The 14,990-nt window shown below is 41.3% G+C and overlaps 2 protein-coding genes across 3 annotated transcripts; one reads left to right on the top strand and one right to left on the bottom strand.

Annotated features, from left to right (window-relative positions):
- Positions 1-629: 629 nt before the first annotated feature.
- RB195_000477 (uncharacterized protein) lies at positions 630-13,252 on the top strand (the record flags this gene model as incomplete). Of its 2 annotated transcripts, XM_064196852.1 has the most annotated exons (15): positions 630-681; positions 736-795; positions 4,475-4,565; positions 5,672-5,735; positions 7,483-7,566; positions 7,637-7,782; positions 8,776-8,847; positions 9,011-9,158; positions 9,237-9,394; positions 9,448-9,543; positions 10,426-10,513; positions 11,329-11,456; positions 12,927-12,932; positions 13,000-13,162; positions 13,238-13,252. In XM_064196852.1, 15 exons carry the CDS (start codon positions 630-632, stop codon positions 13,250-13,252), a joined length of 1,371 nt encoding a protein of 456 aa, XP_064052732.1. The 2 variants fall into 2 exon arrangements, with proteins under 2 accessions (XP_064052732.1, XP_064052733.1); XM_064196851.1 differs by lacking the exons at positions 11,329-11,456; positions 12,927-12,932; positions 13,000-13,162; positions 13,238-13,252 and having other exon boundaries at positions 10,426-10,597.
- Positions 3,609-4,019, bottom strand: RB195_000478 (uncharacterized protein; the record flags this gene model as incomplete). The annotated part of the gene is made up of 1 exon (XM_064196853.1): positions 3,609-4,019. One exon carries the CDS (start codon positions 4,017-4,019, stop codon positions 3,609-3,611), a length of 411 nt encoding a protein of 136 aa, XP_064052734.1.
- Positions 13,253-14,990: the final 1,738 nt, after the last annotated feature.

Below are 14,990 nucleotides of genomic sequence, written 5' to 3'. Positions count from 1 at the left end.
GTTAGATTCTATGGCTTTTCCATAAAGGATCTGAACATTTGATAATTTGATGATACATGTTATTGATTGACTGGTGATGGTGCTGGTTCTCTTCTTGTGATTTCATTTTCATGCAATCTTGTGAATCTCTTTCCAATGCATGACTTTTATGCTGCTAGACTAGCCTCTCCTTGCACAATTGTCTTAATAATCACCTAGTCCTTAATTCTAGTGCGTGTTTCATATTTTTGCGCAGGAATATTTTGGTAGAGGGAGATGTTCCCGTCATATTGTGATTTAGTTCTCTGGTCTCTTATAGTTGTGGTTTTGTTGTCGTTTCTGTTCCAAATTTGACTTCATCTTCACTTCCTTACCAGTAGTTTCTTTCCGTTGCTATTATTACACTTTATCTTTCTATTTGTACCAGTTCTATTGTGATAAACGAATGAAATTGCTTTCTGGACGGCCAGGTCACTAACGTTTTTGCCGTTATGCTGTACTAGAACATTAATTAACAACTAATGGACAAAATTAAAATCTTAATTCTATGGAACAACATTTCTTACTAGAGCACTAGATTTCCCTTTGAAGAGCACCGAATTTCAGATCCAGGCGCACTTTAATCTACAAGATTTGTACTTGTTCCTGAGATGATGTGGGGAGGACCTCAGGGCACTACTGAGGAGCCCAACTCCGTTACTTGTGAGACGCAAGAGAGGAACTCTTCAGGAGCACCGCTGAAACGACCGTGTTTAGGCTCTTTGGAAGATGTGGCGAAGAAACCACATTTGGACACAAGCACCGTGACAGATTCGCGTAAGCTATTCACGTGAAGTTTACGGGCGTACTTTTTTTTCTGGGAACCGAAATGCAAGAAATGTAAAAAATTGTTGTGATAAGATGAGTCTACGAGTCTGGTTGCAACCTGGCTCGGCTGGTGCTAAATGGAGTCCGGTACATATACGTGCACGCCCTAGGCACGTACGAGCTGTATAACTTGCACAGTTCTGCGTGGAAGTTACCTAGTCCTTGCAAAAAGGCGCTGTAGTTCAGTGCACAGCTAAAACCTAACACAAATCGGTCAAATACTTAAAGAGAGCATGAAATGTTTGGTAGAAACTCTGTTTCATTACGCTGATATTGTCGATTTGAGGGCACGTCAGTCACCCGGTGTAGATAGACAATTCGCACCCTTTGTAACAGAGAGGAATGGACAGATTTCCTCCAAGCTCTTCTCTTCTTGGTGATTGAGAAGATTGAGTAGAACTATGTTCCAGGACACACCTCGCCAAATAATCGATGGGCTCTGTTATTACTATCTCAAAATCTTTGGTATAGTTTTCACAACGCCCAAAATGTTGTTGTGGATGCTCGGATATCAACGCAGTATCCTGCATTGATATAGAATTACAGCGATTGATTGAAGAGTGCATCATGACAACTAAAAGAATGTGGGGGAGGAAGAGAATTACCATAATCTAGTCGTTCGGAAAGAATTATTTGACGTTCGACTCTGTGCTTCACCTATAACCCTTTGACAGCAAACAGTTGCGGGGACATTGCTGAAACAATGAAAGATGAAAAGTGACAATTAATGTTAATGAAGATACCTAACTCTGATTAATACATACCATAATCAGACAATGGCAGCCTGTTGAAGAGATGTAGCATCATGGACAGCAGCTTCTGTTAAGACGACCGTTTGATACCATAACTGGCTTGTCGAAATGGCGTGGAGTCTAGTGCTCTTTGACTTGGAAACGAATTATTTAATCACATTTGATTAAGTAGCTGTCGTGGCGTAACGGATTGATTCAGCGCAAAAGTGGACCCAGTTTAATAATTTGATTTGAAAGGGTACGTCTGGCTTCGTGCAACAGAAAAATGCTTCTGGCAAGCTTTCTGGCAAGGATTTTGCATTCCCTAACAAGAAAGAAGTATTACAGATTGAATACATTCGAAACCGACCTCCTACCTCAAGTCCTTGAAACTGTAGCAGTTCGGATTTGTTCTCTTAAGACTACCCACGGCGCCAACGCTGCGAAACAAGCCCACGAGTCCTTCAGTTCGTGGGGAAGGGGGGAATCGACGTGCATTGCAGCCGATGAGAGAATTGACAGCTGCACAGCGTAACTTAAGAGAATCGGTGTATACGTAAATTTCTGTCTCATCGTCCACGAACAACTGCAAACTCGTCCTCCTGCCTATTTGGCCTGGCCGCTGGCTCACTTGCCGAGATTTGTCAATTAGATACACACTTGAGCATGTTTTTTGGTGCCGATGGGACTCTGCGGGTAGCCTAAGTAGAGAATGAAGCTTCTTTCATAACTTGTGCTAGTTAATAATGATGAACACGTCGCAACCATACCGATAAAATATCACATCGAACTGAGTGAACATTTAGTTACCATTTAGATTTCTACGGCCATGGATTTCTCTTATTAGATGGATCACAGCGATCTAGTTGTGAGGCTGTGTGGTCGATCCTCAAATGGCGGGTAAGGCTGCCTGCAGAGGGCATTCTAAGGGGGTGTTCTCGGACGGAAAGCTCCATTGTGCCTGCCCTCAGGCGCAGGTGGATTTAGGGAATGGACTCCCTGTTTCTGTCGTGCCAAAACCGACTCATGATACACTTGCATCGCGCACGTCTATCCGGCCAAAACCTGCAATCAGGTGAGTGAGAAGTGTAAGGGAGACGGTTTGAAGTGGGTTCCAACAAATAAGCTCATTTTGTCCACTCCGAAATGTGACATTCTCGCAAAATCCTGTGAGACTAGAGACGAGCAATCTCCATCCCCAATGGTTTTTAAATAATCCACAGGGAGCAGTAATAAGAGAGGTTCTATTGACTTCGGAGGAAATCCTGGTACGGTAGTGCCACGAAAGGTGAGGTAGGATGGCGATTTGCACATACAACACACGAACGATTGCACCGGAAGCGGGTTTTGATGATGCAAGTTAGGAAGACCAAGTACAACATCATCGGACTGACCGAGGTGCGAAAACGTCAATCACTGAACACCATATATGAAACAAAAGAAGAATTGTTCTTAGGAAGCGACAGAGGAGTTAGTGGAGTTGCTGTTTGCACAAATATGTCAAAGAACAAGAACTATTTCTCTGTAGATATATTTCCGACCCGAATCGAAGTGAGATGAGAAGATGTTGTTCTACTCCAGCTTTGACTAGACGCTTACGCTTCAACATCAAGTTACGAAGAGGAAGAAGTCGAAGCAAAACCATATGGACATGGAGGAGTTCTACAGAGAAGACCGTATTTTATACAAGATCACTGGTTTTGATTCAAGTGAATACAGAAGAACGTCTGGTGATTTCCTCATCGGGACTCGTGACCTACAATGGAACGAGCAGGGGAGTGTCTTTCTGGATTATATTGGGAGTAAAAATGAAATTACATATCAAAAAACCTCTTTTCTATGTTGGACGTGGGAGTCATCCAATGGAGGACACCATAGGAATTACACCACATCACTGTCACTAATTAGTTCAGCTCTAGCTGTGGATTCCTCTGCACAGTATTACTATCATAATTCATGTAGTGTTTACACTAATTAGGTTCGCCTGGTGGGTGTTGCTGTTGTATCATAATTCTATACGGGTTCTTCGTTTCACCGTCTCGTTCGAGGAGAATGGCTCGGCATATTGAATATCAACTTATCAGGTTCATCATAAAAGCCGTCAGTGTCGTAGTCTTCAACGGTTCGTGAGCAGTCAAGATTTAGAGTGTGAGTTATCTGCGACTCCGTATTGTACAGAAGGTGCGTTTTGGCGGCGTGGTCCTCTACCAGGTTGTAACCATTCCTCACAGCCACTACGCAGGTTTCTATTTTCTTCTCATCGGCATCGCCGCAGTAGATGAGTAGCAGTTTTCGATACTGGTGAAGGAGCGAACTTCGATGTGTCTTTCCTGCAATGGTGCAAACGGTGCATATAGGAATCTGAACAGAAGATTTTGTTGAAATTCCCTCAACACCTACAGGTAGTTCAACGCTATGAGGCGGGTGTTCCCTGCCAAACATTCCATCTTCTCCTTAAGAATTTGACTTACCAGGGTAAGGACTCTAGAAGTGTGTTGCAGGACAGCACATTTTTGCAATATTTTGGGAAATTGCGCTATATAACAGTGCGAGTTATATAGCTTGCATGCTCCCAAGGTTCCGATGCTGAACTGTGTGTAATGTAAGCAGAGCCACCACGTGCAGGCAGGTATGAACTTCGGAAAATGAATCAAAGTGCAAATTTTGGAAGGACTGCAGTAGAATTGCACAAATAACCCGATTTGCTTGGGATTTTGTGTGTTGGCTCAAAGGTGTTCTCCGGACGGATTTATTGCGTGTACTAGGACGCTACGCATGCTATGGAGCTCCCTGGAGTAATTAGTGTGAGCCACCTCTACCATCATCTAACGGTATTTTTGTTTATTCACCCAGATCCCTATTTAAGTAGATCTGCATTGGTGCTTCTTTCATTTCAGGAAAATGTGAGCTTAATGAAAGCACGTGCAGGGAATCGAAAGGAAAAAATACTGACGAGCATTCAGCAAAGGGAGAATGCAGACGTCTGGCGTAAGTCTAAGTTCATAAAAGTTTCTCCTCTGTCTCCTTTGATCTCTGTAGCGGAGAACTATCACATCTCTTGTGAAATCCACATGTCGGATATACTATGTTACATCCTCAGCTAGCCATTGTCAAAATTGTCTTCATATTTTTCAAGTAGAGATGTCGAGCGCAGTGTCGCATGAGCTTAGCGGTCACTTTTTGAGTTTGCTGACAACTGGGTGGAATTGGTAGGATGCAAAAGTGAATTATCTCATTTTCTGGTCTCGAATTGATATTTGAGCATAGGGTCAGTCATTTTCGTACTCTATACAGCAGAACTGAAATATTTTCGTAAACTTCACGTTTGGGTTGCTAGGATAGTTAGTGTAACTACCAGTTTATTCAGTAGTTTACTACCGGTAGGACATATGTGAAGGTTACGAACATATTTCAGTTCTACTTTAGGAAGTACAAAATTATCTGCCCTTTCACTCAAAATATCATTTGAAGTCTACAAAATGAAACACTTCTCTAATGTATAATATTTACTTCTTCAAACAATTCTTCTCTAGCTCTTCTTCACCTCCAATCCATATTATTTGCGTCTTCTACTCCCTCCATCCAAATCTTCAACTCCCTTCATTCTTCTCGTTAGACATTACACATCATACATGTAATAATGCCTGCCATTTTTCCTTTCCACCTCGATAGCTCCTGTTCGCAAAAGAAGAATTATTTGTCCTATGGCGTAGTCTGTCGACATTGTTGATTGAAATTCATCTTCACCAGGTTAAATGTACTGAAGCCTTGGATAACGTCCAGATTCCGATGTCAGCAGGTCATAACAAAAAACACGCAGAAAAAGAAAATGCAGAAAAAGAGGTTATCGAAAGAGAACCCGAATGTCTGCGAAAACCCAGTATGCTACCACTATTGTCTAGTTTTCTAGCTGAAAAATTCATTAACTAGGCTATGTCGCTTGGCTCGCTCCTAGCCTCTCCTCACTGGGATCCCATTTGGGCAGCTGGTTCAAACTCTCTGCTTATATCCGGAACATAAGTTTTCGAATGGTTCTAGTGTTAATTTCACTCGAACTCTTCGACTGCATGTACGTATCATAAGCTACTTTTCAGAGCTGGTCTTATACATATGGTCTTCAACCGACAACATTCCATATTCGAGGTGACAAAGAAAAGTGTGAGCATTTGATGCTATTTACTTACTCTAATTTTTCATACATTGACCATTCCTGGCTGATTGGTGGTGCATTACAAACTCGACGGTTTGCATTAGGGAATTATTGATTGGTGAAATACCCAAACAAACTTTTTTGAATTGGAAAAGGAATCAAGTATTACTTGAAATTCTATTGAGAAACAACAAAACATACTGAGAAACAAACATGAAAAACATGAAAACATTTTTTAAATTTGATAGACCCACTTACTCGATAGACAATTGTAAAACTGTGTTGAATGTTCATTCTATCGAGTGACAGGAAGGCTTGTGATGAAGTCTTATTTTTTCTTCAAATCACAAGTCAAAGAAGAAAATGGGAGGGTGTTTTTTCCACCTTTTATGTCCTAAAGAACCGAGTAAAAATAGATACGTTTTCTCTTTTGTGAACAAAACTGTCTTTTAGGCGTATTTCATGTTCAAATTTTTCAAAATTGAGTAAAGAAACTGCTTCGAGAAGGGAGCTGTAGCCAACATGAAATCAAGTAAAAGACGCTCTTTTCCTTAATTTTTTTTTGTTACTCAAGTACATAGACGCCGAAATGTTTGCGGTAACGCACACGAGGATGGAAGTGCACGTTCAGGTATAGTTTTCTGTTACTGTCGACTACGCTCCGAATTTCTAGGCCACGAGATCTTTTTTGCCGTCGTAAGTGCCTCGAAATTATGCCCCTATGTGTATGTAACCTTTAGTAACGCTAGTTAAGTTAATAACATGATATTTCAACAGAAAATTCACAGCTGGCTTCGTAATTTTCGGAATAGCGGGAACCTACTGTACCCACTGTAACTCCTCGCCAGAAAATATAAAAAAGAGCTCTCCGTCACAATTTTTTGCTGCTTTTTCAGTAATGATTGTGACCATTTGGCCCATGCTGCACTAATTCAGCAAACGTGTTGATAAACGATTGGTGTTAAGGGGTTCCTTTGTAATGTACTAATGCGTTCTACTTTAATTTACAAACATCCCAGTTTATGAACAGAGATGAAGCCTATACAATGACTTTCGGAGATCACCTGATGTATCAAAGTGGGTTTTTTTTTGCTCTCTTAGACAAAACTTGTACGAAGTCCTAGAGGATGAAAAATTTGATGAAGATTAGAGGTTGGTCTATGAATATGTCAAGCCATCGACATCACCAAAGACTTCTTAGAGATGACTTCCTACCATTGCGGTCTAGTCGGGTCAAAACGACATGAATCACGTGTGTTAGCGGTACATTTACGCCCTCGAAACGGGACGGTGGAGGCAGCAGTTGGAACTGAGTTGGGAAGTCGCAAACTGCAGCGATAGGTGGTGCGGTGCCAGCAAGGGTTTCACCACGCTCCTAGCCGCAACGCTCCACCGAAGCGCCTCGAGAGGAGCGGCGTACGCAATTGCGTACGTCCTTCATGTCGTTTTGAGACAACTATCCCCCCTCCCTCTACTATGTAGGCGTAAGCGGAGAAGAAAGATTTCGAGACAACTTCATGGATCTTCTCCTCCAATGCTGCTTTTTCATAGTATATTAACGTTTCTTCTCATGAACGCAGCTATGTATTATAGCTGTGACAAAGGCAGTATATTGAAATACTAGAAGTTTGTAAAGATTAAGCAAGTGTAACTTAATGTCACCATTTAGGAAATATGAGCTGTGGTAATTCGTGATGAGTTATCTTCTTATTTATTCGCTATGTCGACTTTGTAGATGTGCGTCTGTGATTTCAGAAGAACTATCTCGCTGTCATGGGTGTGCCTTTAAAGAATGGTGGTCACGTTCTGTTTCCGGAAGAGGCCGTTTTTCTGATTGAGGTGAGGGAAGTAGCGTTTTTATTCCTGTTTTCTGCTTGTTCTGTTATATTTCTATTGTATTTCTATTCAGCACTGTAATGCGTGCGGTACCGAAGATGGTCGTCTGCTCACTCTCCACGATGGTTACCGTATTCTCGGTGAATGTGGGATATCTATGCATGTTTATCGTGCGTACACATCTCTTCGGCAAGTAGGATTCGTGGTGCTACGTCCAAAGTAAGTTCGTTTGCCTTTTTCCCGCCCGCGCAACACCTTTTTCTGTATTACTGGGGGATATAAGCGTTACCTTTCTAATAATCATGAACCACTCCTGGATATCAGTGGCGATCGTGGCGAAACTGCAAGATCGTCATTTTTGTGATACTCTGCCTTTAAGTCATAGCATTGACGAATAGAAACCACATAAAGTGGATTCTCGTTACTTGTGCAATATAATTAGTTACTTCATAGCGGGATTTTGCATCTATTTCACTCCACGCGGTTTTGGTATGACAATCTTATGAGTGTAAGGAGTTGCTTTGCCCCGTAAATTGATCACACAGTTCTCATGATTCGTCTGCTTTTCACATTCCTGTGAGGTTCACCGTGCTTTGACTCCGATACCGCATATTTTTCTTCATTAATAAATGGCACATCTTATGATGTATGAAATGAGCGAATAAACATTAACCCCCCTATTCCAAATGTTCGCTATATTAACAACTGGGCATACGTATCGACATAGGTCGGTCTTTTCGAATTTTGGGGACAAAGGCAGCATCTCATGAAACTGATGATGTAGGAGTCTTCGTGGGAAATTTAGAGTTCAGGATGTAGATTAGGAGTATGAGCGTGGTTCCGATCAATTTCTCTCTCTCCCTGCCGTGCTGAATATCTAGGGATCGGTGTGGGAAACGTTTGTACCTACGAGGTACGTTAGAACGCACACCATTTTACACGCTCCGGTGTAGGATATCTCAACCGCTCGCTCGTGGATGCAGCACGTGCATAAGGGTGGCGCATTCCAACTCACCTCGTAGGAACGAGCACCGTTTTTTAAAGGACGATTAAGGGAAATTGAGGGAAGCGACGTTCATGTTTGTAGTATTCACTCTGAACTCTATGTTTCCCATCACGTTTCCACAGTACATCAGATTCGTGATAACGCTCCCATTAAACATAAGTTATTACTATTACCTAGAGCTGTTGAACTCGTTTGTTCCACTTTAGTCGTGCTTCTGTGCATTCTCTTCTCTTGACCCAAAAAGTGCCTGTCCCACAGCAATTATCCAAGTGTGAAAGGTGAGCTTTTAAGCTTTTTGTTTGAATTTGTGTTTAAGTTCTACGGGTCAAAAATCATTTGCCAGCGGCCCAACTAACACCGCTTTTGGCTCGAAGCTTCGATTCTATTCTTGATCTGGTTTTTCTTAGGGCTTCATTAGGTGACTTTTTTTTGTTGATTAAGGTATCCTGAACATCTGCTCGACTGCTTCCCTTCATTGGAACACCGCCAACTATTCATGCCTCATCTTCACCGTAACCTATTGTTCGTTCCGATTCCAGATCTTCGTGATTTCAAAATCAACTATCGCGGTTTCGCTAAGATACGACGGGTAAGATAATAAAATTTCTCTCATCATGCTATAACAGGTCCCTGTACCTACTTGCAACATTTTTCTTTTAAATTGCAGCCCCAACGTAGTTTTCACAAAGCAATGAGACCTCGCTACTGGCCTGAGTTTGATGAAATACGTAGCGCAGCTTCAACTTGGCAACACTTTGGTCGACTCAAAAGAGAACTCATCGAATCCAAACGCACAGCTCCACCTCCTCACAATTTCCCGAAGAGGTTCCTTTTTTGTGATTCTACAAATGGCAGTATTAGTTATGAATTCATTCCAGCGAATACGAACATAAATCGGATTTTGAGGTGTTTTTGCCAGACCATTTCCGACATAGCCAACCTTCTAAACCTGTTTTTTGGATCAATTGTGTCGAGTAAGCTGTTCTTCAGTGGTTTTTTAAGGGTATCTTGACACTATTAATTACAGATTGGAAGAGAAAAATGTTTTCAGAGAGTTGTGGACCATTTACTAATATCTAATACGCTTTTCACTAAAATCAGCATATCACGAATCTGACATGGTGAAGGATTCAGCAGGAAAAGCTAGAGATGGTGTTGCAAATTGCAGGATCCGGTGTGGTTTCTCCCCTCTCTCCTTAATAATACGACGATCAGGAAGAGGTGAGCGGAATTACCCCGGATTTCGCAATCTACAACCCCATCTCAAGCTTTTCCCGCGGAATTCCTCACCACATCAGATTCGTGGATGCCTTTAATGGAGTTTTCGTACCATTAGAGACACTGCTTATTTAATACTTTACTAGTTGAAAGGGCTGGACAGGTAGATATGTCACAGATCTGTCGTCTACTAAAATTCTAAGGCATTGTGCTGCGCTAGTAGTCAAAAATGTAGTTTTTTTTTGTGCTGTTTATGCAAAGCGTAATTCCAGGAGTCAGTGGAGGTTCTAGACTATTTTAGCCCAGAATGCAAATGCTGACTTTCCAGAGCGTAGAGAGAAGATCCTCTTATAACCTAAGCTAACCTCCCATATTTTTGCTATATTACATAAAGCTTTGGGCATGATGGTTGGGTCAGGAAGGGTCTTCCGCTTTTTTTTGGAAATGGATCAGTCTACATGTCGATTGTGTAGTAACGTCTATTGCTCTTCCAGTTTCAATTTTAATCCTGTTTTTTTTTTTGGCTTTTTGTTTGCTATTTTTCCTTTTTTAGTTGGTGAACCTTTTTTTGCGTTGCTTCCAATTTCTTACTGTCAACTATTGTAGATGATGTTCTTGTATTTATTGTCTATGTTCAGTTCCCGTTACGGTACGATGAGTTGCGCCACGATCAACCAGCTCTCCGGCGACATTCCGTTAGTGATCTCAATTTTTGACTGTGGACATGTACGTTTTGTGGAGGTCAGCGGAGAATCTATCGATCTCAATCAGTATTTGAGAGGATTGGTAGAAAAATTCAAAAAACTGTAAAGTTTATCGTAGTATAATTCTATCAGTCATTTTTCCGTTCAGTGCAAGCATTATTTATGTACTGTGGTTTTCGATTTTGCTCTCCACTTGTTTGGAAGGGACTTGGTCGGAACGTCGGAGGGTATACACCTTCTAAGATTCTAAGTCTTCTTAATTCTCTCTGAGAATTAAGAAGACATCTTAAGGAGTTTTTTTTAGCAGATGTTGATAGATGACAAGGTATAGACCATTCGATGTAGTTCTTCGTGAGTGCTAGGAAAACCGTTGTTTATTTGGAAAAGGTGGGTACGGTCGTACATATGCCCAAAAAGTAAGGGAAATTTTTTCAAACCTCAAATAGTATGAGGTTCGTAGCATTTCTGTTTGTGATTTTTCCTAGCAGTGACTCTTGTAGCAGGAGTAAAAGCTGTAAGTAGGTAAAGTTTTGACGTTGTTGCAATTGTTGCAGAGCGAATCTGAAGAAACTTCAACTTGCAGGTTTTGTAGATACGAGAATAAGTCAATAAGTATCTTTACTCTTATCTTCCCTATCTTCGTAGGTTTGTAAATTATAAGGTCTTTGCATATCTTTTTCCCCACTTTTGATTTTTTTAAATTTATTTTTGGGATTCGCAGATGTTCTGTTCTGGGTATAAGTGCGATAGGGAGGAGCCGGACCCTTCTCATGTGAGGAGTGCCTAGCTTATGGGGGGCCAGCGCAAGCAATGAGAATCTCTCCGCAAACCGTTCAGAAGTGGAAGGGGTCCCTTCGCCAACAGCCCACAAGTGAGGGAGGTCCCTTCGCCAACCGTCCAAAAATGAACAGGATTGGAGCACAGGCTCTAACTATTGCATGTATGGTTCTGGGAGCTGCTAAAGGGTAATCAGACAATCAGCCAATCTCTTCCTGGAGCAACTCCAGAAGTTGGCCGATGCACTTCGCAAAAAACGTCGAACAACGTCTCGTAGACCCACTGCTCCATGAGACCCGAGACCTCACACGACAATTCCTGGGGAACTTGGACTGGACGGCCGCGCCCCGCTGTCCCTATAGACCGGACCTCGGCACACCCGACTATCACCTGTTCCGGGGCTTGAGATGACATCTGCGTTAAAAAAGAACCTTTAAAGAAAAATCAAACTCTCAACGACTTTTTATCGTCGCAGCCCTTCTTCCCCTGGGAGAAGGACATTGAGACTTCGTCCACCATGTGTTTAGATGTTGCTGATAATGTTGATAATTGTTCTTCATTGTTCATTTTTGATTCTTAATGTGTACCAATAAAATTTAAAAAAAAATGTGAATTTCCTCAAAAGTGAGGAAAAAGATTTGCAAAGACTCAATAGAAACGTTGTATGCGTCGTTCTGTGCTTTTTTTGCACACGAATATCAGTATTCGTCTCCACTTGTAAAAGGTTTATTCGTTGAAATTCCCTCCTGTCCTTCTCTTTTGTTGTCCCTTCTTTTTTTGTTTTTGTTGCTTTACTGTTACTGAGCAACTATGACCGCTCCACCCTCCCTCTTTCAAAAAAAAAAAGAGAGAACAGGTTTCAAAAGTACGTTTCCATCGTTTTGCTCTCTGGAAGTACACTGACCACCAAAATCCGTCGCAGACATCTCAACTGATGAGAACGGAGTGGGCACGAATGGACTGAAAAAAATTGGATTGAAAATTCATTTTTTTTCCACAGATTGGAAAACAAAGGTCCAAAAAAAAAATGAGCGATGTTGATGAGGTGCCCGGGAAGTTAGGAAGCTGATGCGTAGAAAATTTCCTACCTATGTGAAGGGTTTCTTTTCTGAGGGCTTCACGTAACGTGTACAACTACGGGCGGAGTGTATTGCAGGGCGACCATATTGAGACCATATTGAGAAAAGAGAAATATACTGTTTTTGTAGTAAATTTTAAAAAAGGATATATTTGTAATGGCTTACTCTCGTGAAATAGTAAAATAAGGCATGTTTTCTAGCAAGCGTTGTCGAGTGAACGTTGTATGTTGGGTTACCATTGTGATTTATTGTATTACATTATGTAACAAATAAATATTTTTTTCATCATTGAAAAGTAAGTAATTAATTGACTCCTGGAATTTTTCCATGTTCTTCTCGGTGCCCCACACGTTGTGTACATAATTCACACAATTGATGACACATAAATAAAGTTGTTCGACCAAATTAGTTGGTGTCCTTTTCATTTTTTTCTTGTCAATCCAGTTGCTAACAAATTTCAATCAAAGTTGGTTTTCTTTTCATTTCAATCTCTCTGAGCTAAATAAAATCTGTTACGATTTAGAATCTCTGAAATTTGTGAGCTTATCAAGTCAAAAGCTATCAGATTATCTACTTGAGGCTAAGGTGGGGACTTTGTAGTCATTTCTTGTCATCTAGACGAGTCCCTCACATTACATCATTACATGCCAAGGTTTATGGAATGTTGTACATGGACTAAGTGTTACTTCGCGTTCTGGACAAAACTCGCATTAAAACAGAGTTACCTGTGTGTTTGTGTCTTTTATCTTCAAAGAAAAACACAAAAGTTGACCTCTGCTGGCGATCTTTCCTCTGAAGATCCTTCAACGTTCACGGTAAGACCTATCATGAGCTTTGTAAGAGGTTCTACAAGCAGGATCGCTCGGTTCTTAAATCTAGTATTAATTCAGCTGCTCAAACACTAGCGTAACAGCTCACTTCGAACTTCTCCAATGCCCTCGACTGCGCTAGTCATCTCCCTACGAGTACCTAACACCGGGAGGAGAACCCCCAGATCCTGAGGTACGATCTTTGATTCCATTTTTTGCTATGGGATTCAACAATAGACTTGGGATTTTATTTCTTGGGTAGATAACCCGTTTGATCGGATAAATCACGTTCGATTTCACCTTCTTAGGACCTGAAGAAGGCGAACTCGCCGAAACGTAAAGCCAGTAATAATAGATTATAGCAACATTGTGTCCGGCTCAACTTTGGAAGACAAGTACTAAATCATTGTCATGGCGGTTCCTATTGCAGGCCTACTGCAGTACATGACATAAGTTTTATGCTGCGTTCTGGAGAATATTGGAAGGTAACTATTATTCATAACGGTTTGACTTTATCAGAATGAGTGACAGACTCGATAACTTTTCCATTCAGTGGACTTGTAACTTGCCGTTAGGGTTTGTCACGCTCACGAGATTACAAAAGGCAGCATATCAGAAAGTTCACGATGTTGAAATCTCTCGTGGAATCTAGATTTTGGGCTTTAGGTTACAAGCTAGATCACGAGATTATGACCGTGACCACGCTCGATTCTCTTTGGTTGTCCAGAAGAACGGCATAAGAATGGCCTTAAAGGCATCACTCCACGAATCTGATGTGGTACGGATTTCAGGTGGTGTATTCGTATACGGGATGGGAGACTACGGAGAGGGGGGTGATTCCGTCCATTTTTCTTCCTAATCGCCGTAATAAACGGCTCGGAAGATACGGCTTGAGGCGTTCTGACGCACTATTTTCTGCAGGTAGTTCGACTGGAGCGCGCCCGCCTTGTGCGGCGCCGCATCTTCCGGGCCGTTTTTTACGGCAATTAGCAAGAAATGGACGGAATCACCTCCCTCTCCGTAGTCTCCCATCCTGTATAAGAATACTCCACCTGAAATCCGCACCACCTCAGATTCGTGGGGTGATGCCCTTAACGTTAGTTTGTTAGAACATTTGCGAGGTATCCTTTTAAACGCTTCGTCCAGATCAAGTTCCATTTCATAAGAGATGACATCAAAAACCAAGAAGAAAAAGAGCTAGACCAACTGCAAAAGTCATGTCAAGTCTTAGGGAGGGTCGAAATTTCACTTTTTCTTAAGACGTAAATCTCTGTGTAGTAAAGGTAATAGAAATAATATTAAATGGATGAATAAAAATAAGCTAAATCAAATGCGAAGATCACGAATGGTCCTTTCACGTTAGTTCGATTTGCGTCAAAATATTTCTCCGACTTAGTTCTAAAAAAGTTCTCCTTCAGTATTAACTCTGTTTTTCGAATCAAACTATTTGGAAATCTTGATATTTATTTAAAGAATTCAACTTATTTTCTTCACAGCCCCATCTTACCCTTGTTCTAGTGCTTTCAGATCCCTAAGGGGTGCTAATTTTAACGTAATCTGGGCTATTCTCCTACATGTAGATTGGAATTAGGATCAGAATTTTTTTGCTTCATTAAAAAGTTGCATTGGTGAGAATTTTCAATGTCGAAAAACTTCGGAATGACGGCCTTTTTCTTGAGATTGATTTAAAAAAAGCAGATTTTAAGTGCAACGTTCGATAGAATTTTTAAAGCTGTGCCGTACCCGCTGATTGATAAGGTTCAGGACGTATTTTGTACGGATCATAATGAAAACACGAAGTCCCCTCTAACAATATAAAGGATGGGTCAATCAA

Source organism: Necator americanus, chromosome IV, assembly GCF_031761385.1.
Source record: "Necator americanus strain Aroian chromosome IV, whole genome shotgun sequence".
Classification (NCBI taxonomy): domain Eukaryota; kingdom Metazoa; phylum Nematoda; class Chromadorea; order Rhabditida; family Ancylostomatidae; genus Necator; species Necator americanus.
This window is presented reverse-complemented; position numbering and strand designations above follow the sequence as displayed.